This window comes from Plutella xylostella, chromosome 27 (genome assembly GCF_932276165.1).
Source record: "Plutella xylostella chromosome 27, ilPluXylo3.1, whole genome shotgun sequence".
NCBI classification, from domain to species: domain Eukaryota; kingdom Metazoa; phylum Arthropoda; class Insecta; order Lepidoptera; family Plutellidae; genus Plutella; species Plutella xylostella.
In genome coordinates this window covers 1,133,904-1,150,932 of record NC_064007.1, presented here as the reverse complement: position 1 = coordinate 1,150,932, position 17,029 = coordinate 1,133,904, and the positions used below count along the sequence as shown (strand labels likewise).

General features: G+C 36.3%; 1 protein-coding gene across 2 annotated transcripts in view; it reads right to left on the bottom strand.

Moving 5' to 3' along the window:
• LOC119691800 (facilitated trehalose transporter Tret1) overlaps positions 1-17,029 on the bottom strand; it is a 46,852-nt gene that overhangs the window by 1,871 nt on the left and 27,952 nt on the right. The window contains exons 1-3 of one of the 2 annotated variants that reach the window (XM_011567145.3): positions 6,425-6,645; positions 1,970-2,221; positions 908-1,043 (exon numbers count right to left, since the gene is read on the bottom strand). In XM_011567145.3, coding sequence (XP_011565447.3) covers positions 908-1,043; positions 1,970-2,209 — 376 coding nt within the window. In that variant the 5' untranslated portion in view covers positions 2,210-2,221; positions 6,425-6,645. Of the gene's footprint in view, positions 1-907; positions 1,044-1,969; positions 2,222-6,424; positions 6,646-17,029 lie in introns of those variants that run through there. The other variant, XM_048630744.1, reaches the window with a different exon arrangement.

Below are 17,029 nucleotides of genomic sequence, written 5' to 3'. Positions count from 1 at the left end.
TGAAGTAGGTATTTATACGTAAGCTATTTTTTGTATTGAAACCATGATAAATACGTGAACAACTGAACGCAGTACTTAGTACCTACTATTGTAGAACAAACTCAGTCTACAACAACATGCTTTATGTTTATGTGATGCTAACATCAGAATCAACCTTATTACATTTTTAGGTCATCATGTTGACATTGACCACTTGGAATAAGCATTAATTGTAACCACGTGTTACTTACATTCTCAAGAAATTAATTTGATACTTCAGGCCATGTAGCACGGGGCGCTAATAAGACGTGACAAAAGTTCTCCGTCGCGCTTGCTCTTGAGGCTGCGCGAAGTGAGTGAGCGCGATGCAAAACGTTTGTCACGTCTTAAATGCGTCCCGTACTAGCCCTTCTGAGCATCTGTTTGTGACATCGTTAAAATACAGTGCCACAAACTTATCTGTTCCGGTGAGAGCTCACGTAAATGTCTAATATTTCTTCATTCATAAGATTTTAAATTTGCAAGTAGTGGTAATTCGCTCGTGTAGTTTTAATAAACTCTAATCTACTTATATCAATATATAATTCATTAATAAGTAATGAGATATGGATCAATTTAGTTCGCTCTCACCGGAACAGATAAGTTTGTTGCACTATACTCGGGAGGACACAAACATTTTAATTCCACATAATCTGAAGCAGTCAATAAAAATTGCAACCGCTGGAAGAATTAGGCATCACTCTGCACTTTGCGTGAATGCGTGTCCGAACCTCCGAAAGTTGCGGATAAGCACTTAAGTATCTGTTATTACAAAAACGCGCACAGAAGACGCATCGACATTTTGCGTTCATGCGTTCATGTAATCCACGCAATAGCTTGATGCGAGGCAGTGTAAGAACCGCAAGGGTAAAAAAAACTCAAAACTAACCTATCCAGGAAGCGGAGTCCTTGTCTCCAGGAATGAGGCTGCCGGGCTCCTTCAGCTGAGGCAGCAGCACGGCGGAGTAGCCGGCTACCAGCCCGCCCGTGAACGACACCAGGATCGACGCTGATGCAGCCAGGGTCTGGAACCGGGTTAATTTATTTATTTATCATCACATTACAGTTAAAGACAAAAACCTGAGCTACATAGAGGCACAGTAGGCTAAGAAACTTTTGATGGACGTATTCTGCAAATGACAAAAAGACGACCGAATGGCGTAGTGGTTAGTGACCCTGACTACGGAGCCGATGGTCCCGGGTTCGATTCCCGGCTGGGGCAGATATTTGTTTAAACACAGATATTTGTTCTCAGATCTTGGATGTGCCCGTAAAATGGCAATAGGCCCGCCCCCTATTACATTGGGACTAACCTAACACTCTGGCGAAAAGTGGGTGCAGCAATGCACCTCTGCCTACCCCGCAAGGGAGTACATTAGTACAAGGCGTGAGTGCGTGTTTTTTTTAATTTTTTTTTATTCTGCAAATGGGGTAGGTACCTTACGAAGGTCGAGATGAGTTCCTCTGGAGAAGCAGGGCCATTCCAGGGAAAGTACATTTTTTATTGGCTTTTATGGTAAATGATGATGATGAACATTGGTTCTAATTACCGAAACACAGTCAGCAAAAGAGCCACTGCAGTGCAATCACTGTAATTTATGATCCACTGACAACATACGTGATATGAAAATAATATTATAAGCAGACATTGTTTGTATGTATCGATAAATTATAGTACTTATATATTTGATTCATCTATCATCATATTCATCATCCCATAGATCCTATTGAGGAACCTGTCAGATACTTTCTTCTCGGTAAAGCCTGGGCGGGGATTTTCTCCTTATCGTGTCGTTAACAAACACAAATAAAAATAAAAAAACACGCACTCACGCCTTGTACTAATGTACTCCCTTGCGTGGTAGGCAGAGGTGCATTGCTGCACCCACTTTTCGCCAGAGTGTTATGTTAGTCCCAAAATAGACACAATTAAGAGTGTTAAATAAATTACCTGTTTATAAATCGGTGCGAATCTTTTCACAGTCTTTGAATCCACTAGAGTGTGTTCCTCTTTAGCTGCTTCAGGTTTGTTATTAGTTATACCCAATGTCGATGTGTTCATTTTCAGATTATTATTAAAATGTGTGTTCTGTTCTTCGTCTTCGTTTGGTCTTTCTTCTGCTTTTTGTCCTATTTTATTATTGTCTGATGCATCGCTGTCGTTGCATGATTCCTTGCCATTACAATCCATGGTGGTATTTTTCTGTAAAATTATTTGAATATTGAATTATACTTTACATTGATTAAAAATCAATTTAACACACACGTTATATGTTTTACAAAAGACACGTTTTTTTAAAGAATAGTTGGTATATAAGTACTCTTATAGGTAGCTACTCGATGAGAAAGTACCCACCTAATGTCTTAACCACCTGATTTATTTTTTTCGAATTTATATATATTTTTACCCGACTGCCGAAGGTAGGCGGGGACCAACTTGACTGCCATACAAGGTCTACCTATCTAAGTAACATTCAGCTAAATGGTGAACCCTCTCCTGGTCCCCGCCTGCGATACTTTCCATTAACATTGGGGCTTGTTTTCATCTTTTTAGCGTGCAGACGGGTTTTTTGTTTGTTTATAATTATATTTTTTTAACTTTAGAGTAACTATTGTTAAACAAAGTTGTTTGATTTTTTTTTTTTTTTGACTGTCTAGTCAGACTTCTAACCTGGGACTACGTAAACAATAAGCATGGATAACCTATGCAAACATAGGGCCTTGGTTTTAGCGATATATGAGTAAGTTTCAATGATGTTTTCAGTAAGATCTATTAGATTATTGCACTGAAAGTATGTCATAAATTCTTATTGAGGGCAAACTTAATCTTATCAGCATGTACTTATTTATACACTTCTAACAACAACTTATTAAAAATAATATTTACCGACAACTGACTATTTATTCAGTCTGCTATTTTCTTAACCCTGATCTAAGGTTGTTTATTAAATAGAGTTGGTAATAAGTACCTAATTTATGAATCAAACGTTACTTGTTTAACGGACCTGAGTTAAGATCAGATAAGAGAGATCGATCTATCTCAAATACTCGTATATACTATGCTATATCAAAAAAAATGTTCAATTTTGCTATCTGTAACTTTCGTTTCTCCACTATTTACGAAACACCATGTATTAGAATAGTCATTAATTTTACAGGTAAATAGTACTTATAAGTATGAGTTACTTAAAACTTTCAGTGCTCTAGAGTAGGTACCTACGTATGTTGGCAAATTATGAGGAAACGTAAATAAGCCTGTTAGACCTGCTTGCTACTAAGATAATTATATTTTTTCTTTACAATGACAATGTTTTTATCATTTCATAAGGACAATAATTTTCTTATCACATCTTTTATGCTGAATGAAACATCACTAAGTATAGTTAATTATTTAGTTAGCTCTCTCTCTGTTTAGCTGTTATCCCACGGCAATCATTTAAATTGCTGTTGCCGTTTCATCTTAATCATTAATCATTACTATCCTAATCCTAACTAATATTATAAATGCGAAAGTAACTGTGTCTGTCTGTCTGTCTGTCTGTCTGTCTGTCTGTTACTCTTTCACGCCAAAACTACTGAACGGATTTGAATGAAATTTGGCATAAATATAGTATAGACCCTGGGAAAGAACATAGGCTACTTTTTATCCCGGAATTCCCACGGGAAAACTTTTTAAGTCGAAGCGAAGCTCGCGGGAACAGCTAGTTTCAATATAACTAAACGAAGGAGAATATTGCAACTTTCACGGATATGAAACTAACATAGGTACTATGGTTATGGTATAGGAACCTACTTTTTACTGCACCTTTCTACTAGTTTTCCTGTACCTCATATATTTAGTATAGCTGGTAGAAAATGCTTTTACCATTAAGTCCACCTTTTGTTCATTTATAATTATATTACATTGGTGTAATAAAGTATTTAAATATGTAGCTAGAACAACCGGTCGTCGTGGTAACTAGGTACAATTTATTTACTCAGTAAATATTTATTGATTCATACAGTTTTTTTAGTTACCTTACAATTTTTATAGGCATTCAAATCATGTCAATGTGAGCACTGTATTTATTTATTTAGTGATGTAACTTTATAAATCAATAGGTACCTAAACAAACGTTTTCCCATGTGTTAATGACGTCAGTAGCTATATAGCCTTTAGTTATACTTAGGTATTAAATATAACCTAAGTCTAGAATCCTAACAACAATGGATTGCGTGTGGAACAAGGATTACCTACTTTATCTAGAATTGTTTATTACCTAAGCGTTAATACTAAGCAAAGCATCTAGGTTTTTTATGATAATGACAAACCAATGGCGAACTTATTGCTTTAAGCAATGTCGATGGTCAATACGTGATGAAATAGGTAGTTTTCACCATTTATAATATTACTTTTCACGTATACGTATGTAATTTTTGGTCCAGATGAAGTTAAATATGATGTTGGAATATGCTTTTATCTTTAATCTATCTGTTTTCACATTAAGGGCGGATTCGGCCAACGTCGAGTAACTTTTTACTCACGAGTAAAGTACCAGTTACTCGCGAGTAAGCAGATTTTGCATTCTACCAAACCTGAAACCAAGATAACTAGCTTATCCCAAGAATAAAATGTTATACCGCCAAAATTGACCGTGTAACGAGCTTATCCGAGAGTAATTTTGTAATGGCGGCAGCACATCAGCTGATTAGAAAACCGTCATAATGACATATAAACACATCTGTCAAAACATAAACAAAAGTACGTTAAAAGGCAAAGTCTCAGTATAACAACAGCGAATAAAATATTAAAACATAAACAATTTCATACTTTTATAATCCACTCAAACTAAGTTGGCATGTCATTTCTATTGCATGCTTTGAAACGCAGCTATTTTTATTTTAGTTGGATTACAGTTTCGTTCCTCGTTCATTCAATTTAATCATGGTATAACTTGGTAGAATGCAAATGTACTTATCCTAGATATTTACTCGCGTATAATTTTAATTCCGGTATAGTTATTCTCGTGTAACGTGATCTTTGGACGAATCCACCCTAAGTAGGTGTTATTACTGGTTGTATGTAAAACATTCACCTACTTATGTTTTTGCATTTTGGACCTTATGACACCTTTAATTAATAAATATTTAGTGAAACTTGCTACACTGAATGATTTTACTTATATTTTATAGATACTTAGTTACTATAGTCTATATCATAATATACGGTATGTTAGGTACCCAACTACCTATGTGTATGTAAATTGAACTGTTTGAATACCTAATGTTTGCCATAATAAACAATGCGAATACCTGTTATCTAGATATCGCTAGGTAGCCTAGGTTGAATAAGTAACCAATAATTAGGTGCAATGCAAATTTTAACCACATTGTTATTGATAAATAATGAATATAGTGATTGCTAGTGCCATACAGAGTAGACTTTGTTCAGTGAACATACATACATTTTGGTTGACTTATTAAACTCTAGTATGAAACTGTGGGTTCTTTATGCCATGATCATTATAGGTGCAGCCTATAGATATACGATAGATAGATAGATAGATATAGCTTTTTGAGTTGGCCGTAGTTTAAGTATAAATAGAAGAATATTTACCTTATCTACAAGGTGTATAATTAAGTTGAAAAGGTATAATCTCCGCTCGTCACTCTGAACAACTTAAAAAATTTTGTAAGTATAAGTACTTAGGGTAATTAAACAAAAAAAACACATGACCATCTAAATTTCTACGGATAGATTAATTTATGACATTATGGCTACCGGCTAACCTATTTTATTCTATTCTCTGTGGGGGTGTAAGTACCTACCTGTACCTGGCTCTCTCGTGTGGAACCTTTGTGCATATCCCCAAGGTCTAAACTGCCTTCCTAAGCTTGGACCATTTCCCACCACACTGGTCCACTGCGGGTTGGTGGGTTCACATATCTAGATGTGTCATAATAAAGATAAATAAAATAAAATGTGCTAAATCTAGGTGTATGGTTTCCTCACGATGTTTTCCTTAACCGTAAGAGTGGTGGTATACATTGCACTTACATTCAAAGAACTCATTGGTATACATGTCAGCGCCAGGATTCGAACCCGCATCTCTGGCGTGAAGAGCGGGGCCTACCAAACCTAGGTACAGGCTAGAGCTATGCTGATTTTAACTCTTGTGTGCTAAGTACTTACCTATTTAATATAGTACTTAATTAACATGTATTTTTACAATACTTATTGCATTACCTACTTATTTATTTACATCGGTAATTGTTTGATTACTGACACTAAACTTCCGCATTTAGATAAAGCGGCACATTTACAACATTGTATCTTTATTGAAAGGGGTCACATTACAACCAATTGACTTAAATTATTTACGAGTAGACCGTTTTAAAATTACATTAAAATTATTTCACAACTTACCAAACGCCTGAAACAATATTAGAGTAAATCTAACGACACGTTTAAAAAACTTCCCGCCAAAAATTGTCACTATGAAAAACTTTTCACATTATGCTTAAATCTCATAAATTTTCAACGTTCCGTTATTATTGCCTTTAGCATCGATTATTTATAACTGAATCGTTAAATCAAGTGGGTTCGTCGCCGAACAATGGTTGGCCGTAGACTGATAGTGAAGTTGTAACGTAATGGGGCCGAGTGAGACATGTAGCGGGTTAATAGTGATGGGCTTGTTATCGATACGATAATTAGTTTTTCTTCTTGGGGTATCGGTGACAAAAACTAGAGTTATTATGATTATGGTTTTTCAGAACGTGGGCTCTCAGCGGCTAATGTTAATCTGACTGGCTAATACTCTAATCCTAGGTGACAAACCCAAGCTCCACTCTAGTGTTTGTTTGCCCGCTGAAGCGATTGTAGTGGCAGGTTTCGTACGTCAGTTGCTGACCGTCCAGCGTGCACGCAAAGAAGTACAGGTCAGAGGTCACTACAGACTACAGACGTTATGTCGCTCTAGGGAGGAAGAAAGAAAGGTCCGTTCATGCCTCTAGACGTTAAAAAGAGAGATTTCTGACATTATGCCGACCCAGCAGCCAGACATGCCAAGAGCTCTGATGAATCCATATCATATCATAATATAGACGACAGCACAGCCAACAAAAAAAAACCGCTTTTGCTTTGTTTTTTAATTGGCTTACGACTTACGATTTAGATATTTAAACATATAATTATGTTTTGTATCGATACTATCGATACAACGTTGTCGACTGTTTCCCATCACTAGTCGCGCAACGATTACTTAACCACGCCGCGATCCGATCTTTCTCTTTCACCGACCTTGAATACGGAATGTTTACTAACAACAGTGCTTAAAATATTACATAAGTCTATAAATACTTGCCTAGAAACTTATAGATAGAAATTAGGTACTTATCAGATATCGCATCTCTAAAAATAGCAATTTTGGAAATTAAATGAGAATGGCCAAATCTTTTGCATCCACTAACCAAACCTATTTTTATTCAATGATAAAGGTGTTATAAATGAGGGAAACATATTAAAAAAATTCTAAACGTTTAAAAAAAAACTTTGTATGAGGGAAACATCTAGTCAGTAAGTACAAAGACTTGATCTTTCAGCACCTATATCTTCGTTCTACCATGCCTCATAATAATAAAGTTTACACCAGGATATATTGTAGTCATGGGCTACACATCAGTATATGTTTCATCAATGGCTGCTCTGGCGGGTCATGGCGCCTTAGAGAAAGTCCATTCCCCTTTAGCCACTGAACTTATAAAAATTACTTATCAACATTGTTTTAGGTTCGCAGTGAACCAGGCAAGCGTAGACCGAGGCTCAGGGTGCTTACATAGAGAATCGGGTTCCATGTATGTGGGATGAAAATTAAAGCCGCCGATGCACTTAAACAATCTTTATTTAATTAATTTTAAACCCAAAATGAAAAACAATCTTTCCTGCTACACGCCATATTTACAAGAGACTTCATAAAAAAGTTAACATCGTAGACAAGTAATAATTCTATAATTCGTTCTGAAATATCATTGAAATATTATAAATCCTACAGCTCGGCCATCCTGCAGATAGTCTGCCCTCAGACTATGAAAAACAAATTTTATAAAGTACTCTAAACCTCTAGACCTTTAAACATCATTTTGAAAACTTTTTATAAAAATATAAAATCTGCAACTTTCAGTAAATTTTACTTAATACTTAACAAACCATAAACTTTACAACAAAAATACTTAGCACAATATACCTACTATATTTAACATAGCGCAAAACATCCTTCCTGATGCAATCTTTACAAAATTTACTTAACAACAAACATAAAATTAACCCTGCCTATTCAATTAAAAACACACTCATTCATCATCACACAAATAAAACCTTATAAAAATCACCTACACCTTCCTCAGTGTCCCATCTAGGCAATGGCTTCATGTACTCAGCGTAGTACATGGTAATCTTTCTTCCTTTCTTCTTTTATAATCCTTTCAGAGAAATTACCAACCCTGTATACCCTCTTCACGATTTCTTTCTCCATAGTTTTCTCCTTATTTATTTTGTAACATATTTCATTCTCCATCAAACCATCTTGGTACTGGGTATCTTTTTCTACACATCTTCTTTTAAACGCCTTCTTATTATCGATATAATATCTCCTTTTTAAGCCATCCTTCTTCTCAGCAAATTCACCTGGACAACTCTCTTTTCCAACCACCTTTTCAACTTTTCGTTTACGAATATTTTCCTCCTTAATACATATGCGCTCGATTGGCGCCTCTTTGCTAAGTTCCTCCTTTTTATTTTCTAAAACTTGTTTATTTACAACATTTACAACTTCCGGTTTACGTTGACGTTTCATGGATGTCACTTCGTTCGTCTTTGTTTCTATGGCTATCGTGTCGTTCTCCTTCATCTTTATGGCTGTCACTTTCTTTTCCTTCGAATAATCATTACTCCGTTTGTTCGCCTCGTCCATCCTGACTTCGAACATACTCGAGTGCTGTTTTACCGACACCGCCGACTTGTCTCCGCATCCGCTGCTCTGTTGCTGTTCAGGGTCCTGCTTTACCGACACGTCGTCTATCGGTCGTTCGCCTCCTGTGCAGCTGTAACACCATCTAGCCGGGCTTTCTCTTCTCGTTCGTGCACTCATCTCCATCTTTCTTTTCATATATTCGTAAATTTTCAGCTTTTCCTTCAGGTCCGGATATGTGGTGACACCATACAGCATGACTTTGTGTATCACACAGTCTTCGATACCATCGACTATATATTGTATTGCTACATAGTCCTCGAATCCACCGCGCTTCCCCAGCTCCTTCATCACCAGCATGTACTTATAACAGCTCTCGTCACGCTTCTTCTTACGGTTTGTCATGAGCTCGTGGATCACCTTCGGGTTGGCATCGTAGGGAAACTCCTCCAGCAGAGCCCGCTGCAGCTCGTCAAAGGTCTTGAATGTATTCTCCGTACGGAGCCACAGGCCTGCCACCCCAGTCAGTGCCCTTCGCGCCATCAGCAGCTTTTGTGAAGGTGACCAGCCGAATATCTCCGCATTGTCGTTGATCTCCTCCACCCATCTTGCCGCCGGGTACGTCGGGTCCGCTCCCGTGAACCGCGGGATCATCGCCTCCATGCTGAGCATCATCATGTCATTAATTTTTCACCTTCACCGTATTAATAATCCGTATAAATCATTATCACCTTCAACTTTCACCTTAAATTTCACCTTCATTAATTTAGAATTTTCACAATTTTAGTCCGCCGCCATCTTTTCCGTTTGTGAATCGCTTCACGAACACGCCCCCTTATTTACACTATTTACACCTTATTTACACCATCTTCAGCACCTTTGGCTTATTCTCATCCCGGACGAGCCCCCAAAAGTTGTGGGATGAAAATTAAAGCCGCCGATGCACTTAAACAATCTTTATTTAATTAATTTTAAACCCAAAATGAAAAACAATCTTTCCTGCTACACGCCATATTTACAAGAGACTTCATAAAAAAGTTAACATCGTAGACAAGTAATAATTCTATAATTCGTTCTGAAATATCATTGAAATATTATAAATCCTACATGTATCTACCTGTACCGATAACCTGATTATGTGAAAGCGCTCACTCACGGGGCATTTCGATTTTTAAATCTCTCATGAGCGCTTTCGCATAATCAGGTTACCGGTACAGGTAGATACAGGGAACCCGATTCTCTATGTAAGCACCCTTAAGTAGCCCGTAGTAGCTGTAGAGGAAAGCTGAAGATATAATATTGTTTGTTGCACTCCTTGGGATATGCCTATTTCCAGCAGTGAACGATTACGGGCTGATGATGATGAAGTTGAGTCCTCAAGTCTAGCACAAGGCCTATATTCCATTCCACAGGGAAAGATACGTATCTGATACAAACAAAAACTACCCTTATTCAAATGTAATAAGGGTTCTGTCAGATGTTTTTCCCGGTGAAACAAGGTATAGGATAGTAATATGTATATCCCGAAATGTGTGATGGCAAAAAAATCTGAAACCTGATTATCCAGAACAAATGCATATAACCATAGACCATAGTCAAGTCCGAAAGCGAAAAATGAAATTAGAAAAATTGCGTTTCACGTTTTGACGTCTCTGTACATATAAATGGTGTTGAAAAAGTAGCGTAAGTAAACTGAAAGGAGATGACTCAGGAGAGTCAGGAGTTAATTCTGAACCAATCTAGGTACTTCTTCTTAGAACTTTTTGAGAATTCATGAAAAGCCATAACTATAGCTATTTAACTAAGTTTAATTATTACTTTATTACGTAACAACTCAAAAAAACATGACTGTAACCTTTAGTTTTTGTAAAGGAACTTACCTACATGACGTATTTTATATCTGATCAGTCTGGACAAAAAACTTTTATTAATATTCAATCATCGAATCTAAATCGAAATGAAAGACAAACAAAAAGAATGACGCAGTAATAGGTAGGAAGGTACATAGTACATTTTTTTTATCCAGAAGTGGATCGTAGATCGATGAAATTATTTCCGTAATATTAGTTATTGCATTATACACTACTAGCTGTTCTCGCAAGCTTCGCTTCGCCTTAAAAAGTTTTCCTGCGGGAATTCCGGGATAAAAAGTAGCTTATGTTCTTTCTCAGGGTCTAGACCGTATGTATATGTCGCAGGCATCTGGTTTAATCTCCTGTTTGATTGAACCGCTAGCCCGTTCATTGGATGACGCTACTCAGTTGAATGACTAAAGAACAACTCGTCAAGTGGTTGACTGTAACGTCTTGACTGAACGTTATTCAGCGAAGTCGTTAAATGGGATATAGTATAGCAACTTTGTAATGTCTGGTTAGGATGAACATGACCAGACAAGAGTCAACAAAAAGACTATTTTACAAAGCTCTCATCTCACAAATTAACTAAACAATAACAATAAACGTACCTTGATATTGTTGTTCATAATATTATGCATTTTCAGCACATTTTTTCTTTGAAACTATCCGCCGATGGTGTAATAATAGGTAAATCCATAATGTCACACAATTTTAACATAAATAACGCACTTTAAAGCTAATTTATTTGCAAAAAATAACAATACAAGTGCTTTTTGTGTCAGCTGTTTGCTGTAAGACGCCATATTTGTTTTATTCACCACCTGACTGATTTTAAGTCAGCTAACTAGTTGGACGTTTTTTGACGCTTGTACATTCAACGTTCGGCCTAGTCATACAACTGAATAGCGTCATCCAATGAACGGGCTAGCGGTTCAATCAAACAGGAGATTAAACCAGATGCCTGCGACATATACATACCAAATTTCATTCAAATCCGTTCAGTAGTTTAGGCGTGAAAGAGTAACAGACAGACAGACACAGTTACTTTCGCATTTATAATATTACCTAGTTAAGATTAGGATAAAAGTGTCAAGGTTTTTTTTCCTTTTAATAAAAATATGTCAAGCCGAAAGTAATAGCTGCCACAAGCCCGTCCGCCATGTTTGCCGATTCGGATCGTTATGTTATGAACCATGGGCTTTTCAGCTAATACAAAATGTCACTCTTATTTTTCAAGCTCTAATTTTTTGTTTGCGGGCACATCTATAGATGGCGCTGTAATGAGAATTATAATAATGATAATTGAGTCCAAATAATATCTGGCAACATTATTTTACTATTATTTATTTTTAATACTGGTAATTATTAAAACTCCGGCAATGGTACGTTTCTTTACAGTCAAAATATTACGTCAAATTCAACTGCTATAATAGTTATTAAATATTTTAGTATCTAGTCATTCACGAAAATTTAATAAAAGAAAACATTACATATATATTTATATTACTAATACTGACATCAATATGTTTAAAAAATATAGAATTTGCATACTACAAAATATTTTAGTGTGTATATGTCATTCACGCAATGTGTGCATGATACGGAACGTTATTTGTTATTACGGCCGCCAAAATACAAATAACTTTTTCGGATTTTTGTGATTTTATCGACAACTCTAGCTTTTTCGTGGACTCTGATTTGCCTCCTCACCTTCTGACCTTTGCGAGTACTATAAATACTATAATTGACCTTGATTTGCCTTTTGATTTGGATTTTGTACTATGGCGTCGAAACATAAGTGTTTTATTCCTGGTTGTGACCAGAATGAAACACGTAAGTAGCTATATTCACTAATTAATGTTCCGACTTTGGACGAGTGTTGTGTCTACTGTCGTAAAATTAAGTTTGATGTAATCTAGCTGAAGGATTGGTGCTTAGTGGCGGCTTATCAAGCTATATACAACTCGGTTGCCAAAAGAATGGACCTGATACCGTATTCATAGCAACTTGGCGATACCGTAATGGATCGCGTTCGTAGTTCATCGAAGCTCAAGCGAAACCAAGAGTAGAAACCAGTATCCCGCGCGGCATTAAACTATGAACTCCATATCATTGGTACAGGCCAGGATTTGAACCCACAGCCTATTTTTAAAAATGCCAGAGTTTGTCACCAACATTTTGAATCCAAATATCATACCTGGAGTTCAAGACTCACTATTGACGCAGTCCCAACTTTATTACTCAAAGGTAAACCAATTATTTTTGATAAGCGAATGAAAAATATTAAATCTTATTCAAAATCACGTAAATAACAGCCTCACTCCGACAACTAGAAATTCAAGGTTATTGCTCATAAATGATTGCATGGGTATATATTAGTTATAATAAAGTCTAATTCTGTTATTTTTCAATTTCGACACGTAAAAGACCATTGTCAGACATTAACAATTTTGCTACAGACAATACTGCACTGTCCACATCTGAAGGAAGTTTAAGTAAAGTACCTAGTTACTGCAAGTATACTATTCTATTCTATTCTATTCTGAGAGGGGGCGAAGTTCCTGTACGTGGCTCTCTCGAGTGGAACCTTTGTACATATCCCCTTAATTTCAGCACAGCCAGCCTAGCTCCCGAATAAACTGAAGCAGCAAGCCTGGGTGTTGTAATAGCTGATATTATTATTGTTCATTGTTCATTGTTTATTGTTCATTTATTTATAACATTTTTTAATAATACATGCAGTGCTCTTAAACCTATTAAGGTTTGAATGGGCACTCATCACTCATGGTTGCCATTCATAGTTAAGTAGGTAAGTATTATGTAGGTATCTAAGGGTACGATACAATATTAATATGGGTAGGTTCTTAATACAATACAAAATGTTAGACCAATACATATTTGAACATTTTAAATATAAAACACATTCTAGCCAAAGTAAATAAGAAGAATAACACATTAACAAATAAAAGCGTCATGCTCACGCATCTTCACTATAAATTACCTATGCATATGCACATATAGGTCGGTACACACGCTAAATATTTATCGTAGTTTTGGACACTGCGCGATCGGCACGGTGAGTGATACCGGTTCCTTATCAGCGACGAGCGGGTTTCGTCGTCGCCGGGTCTTTCCTGTTTGGTCAATTATGTCTGTGGAATTATGAGCGGTTTTTTTTTAAGTTTTAAGGTAATGATAGGAAGTGTTGTTTTAATTTGATTTTTAGGTTCTTGTTGTTAATAGTTTTTTTTAGAGTTTGAGGTAGGTCGTTAATAAGTCTAGGTATTAAATATTTATCTGTTCTTTTACCGTAAGTGTTTGTGCACCTATATGTTGTAAGTTTTTTATTGGTCACTTTTCTAGTTATAATTTTATGTTGTATGGGTTTTATGAGATCTTGGCGATTATATTGTTCAGCGAGAAGTGCGTATTTTACTTTTTTGGATATCGGAATAACTTTGCAATGTTTGAACAGTTTAGCGTAGTCGTCCCTATATTTAATTTTGACATGATTAGGAACTATTTGTTTAAGTATTCTAATCTGCAAGAGTTCAATTTGATCCAAATATGTTTTATATGTGCGGCCATAGCTAGTCAAGCCATAACTTACTATGGACTCGGCAAGAGATTTATATATGTTTAAAAGGATATTGTAAGGTGTTCTATATTTTATAATTTTAAGTTTAGCCATAAGCGCACGTAGCTTGTTACACACTTTGTTTATATGGGGGCCCCAATTGAACCGACTATCTACTGTGACTCCAAGGTATGTGGCCTCGTCCACTAGATCAATTGTTGTACAATCCCTGCAAGAACGGTTGTTGTTGTGGAGGCACTTGTGGCATTGAGATAAAAGCTTGGGTGATATGTCACTCATATTGTGGCTGGATCGTATGTGCATCATCTGGGTCTTTTTAGCGTTGAGTACCAGACCGGCATCATGCGACCATGCACAAATGGTCGTGAAGTCTGACTGGAGTTTTTTCATCGCTACTCTGATATTCTTATCCGAAGCAATAAGACAGGTGTCGTCGGCAAACTGATACAGGGAACAGTGTTTTATAACTTCAGCCACGTCATTTACATACACTAGGTAATGTAACGGGCCCAACACTGATCCTTGGGCCGTACCTATAGACACGTCTACTTCTCTGCTAGATGAATTTCCGATTTGGACCATATAAGTGCGATTTTCCAAGTAATTTTTGCACCAGTTTAGTAACGGGCCGCGAATTCCGGTGTTATCTAGCTTCTGAATTAGCTGATCGTGTCGCAGCGTGTCAAATGCCTTGCTGTAATCTATGAAGACTAGCAGCACGTGTTCTTTATTGTCCAGGCATTTATTAATTTCGTCTGTGAATTTAGAGAGCAATAGGCTAGTGCTTTTGTTTTGTCTAAATCCATATTGGGTATCTGTTAGGGTATCATACTCGTTGTAGTAACCATGAATCAAGCCCGCTATGTATTTTTCAAATATTTTATTTAAAATAGGTAGGATAGTTATTGGTCTATAGTTTGCGTAGTTACTTTCTGTACCATTTTTATATATAGGTCTGACTAGTCCTTTTTTTAGGTCGTTTGGATACACGCCTTTAATGACACTTATATTTATAAGTTTGGTTATGGTTGAGATTAAGTTGTCACAGGCGCTTTTAATATCTATTGGTCTTATGTGGTCCTGACCAGCTGATTTACGAACGCTGATTTTATCAATGATGCTTTTTATTCGTTTTGTTGTGGCTTTTTTAAAGAGTATTGAATTGTTGGACATTTTAGTTTTGCTTAGATTAAGTACAGGAGTATTACAGTTTGGTATTATATCAGCGACATTTTTTTCGAACGCATTTGCAAAGTTGTTTGCAATGACAGTTTCATCCTTCCTTTCCATACGGAAAGCTTTACTGATCACTTCATCAACAGACCTCGTGATACGACCAGTCATATTGTTTAGAATCTGCCATAGTTTCCGTGGGTTATTCTCATTTTCTTTTATTTGTTCTTTATAGTAATTATTTCGGGAGTTTTGTATAAGTTTGTTTGTTTTATTTCTTTGCTTATTGTATTCTAATCTTAAGATGTAATTGTTAGGTGTATTTTTTAACTGTATAAATAATTCGTCTCTTTTGTTACATTGCATTATAATTTTATTATTATATAGGCGCTCTGTTGGTCCAAGATTAGACAATCTTGTTTCTGTAGTGGGTGGACAAGCTAACTAGTAGTAGACTGCAATCTACTTCTGATCCCTGCAATAAAATATGTATTATATACAGGGTGTTGCAAAATTGGTATACTAAGCCCAAACCTACATGTGCAGCATCTAAGCCCGAAACTGAAATCAGAATTTGGAAATTCGCAAAAAAAAATAGACGCATTTTTCCTGAAATAAAAATGACATATTATGTATCTAGCCTATCTGAAACCTAGTTAAACATTGTGAGATATGGCGTTTCGACTTTCTCCGTGTTCGGCATCATAAGGGTCACAGTGACAGTTAAATAAAGTCAATTTTTCTCTCCACCTTTAGTTTGCAAGGTGCGGGTGCCTATATAAATAGAGTGAGTCGCCCGCGCGCCTCAGTTGTAATATCACCATGCAGAAATGACTAGGTTTCAGATAGGCTAGATACATAATATGTCATTTTTATTTCAGGAAAAATGCGTCTATTATGTAGTCTGAGCCTATCTGAAACCTAGTTAAACATTGTGAGATGTGTTTATTATCGCATGGTGGAGAGAAAACCAACTGTGACCCATAAGCTACTGATGAGTATATCAGTAGAGAAATATTTGAATCTATAAATTTATAATGCATAGATTTCTAGGTAGGGTAACGTAACGTACCTAGGGACATTTTCGACTACCCCAACTTTGAATGAAGCTATCGCAGCGTACAACTAAGATATTAATGTGAAATTTTCTTTATTCGGTAGGATATATAATCTATTATCACTAGTAATTGTGCTAAATCTTTAGTGTGGCCAGATTTTATTAAATTAAGATAAAAGTAAAAATACTTGTTTTGACCCAAGGTACGTTACACGTTTGTACTTATTGATTTACTGCATCTCTCTTCTGTCTAGTTTCACTCTGGCACTAATAAGAACAGAGATATAAGGCGTTATTTAGATGTTTGCATTTTCCATAGTACAAAGCCATAGGAAACAGTGTCCCAAGGTACAAATTTAATCGTGTCCCAAGTTACAAA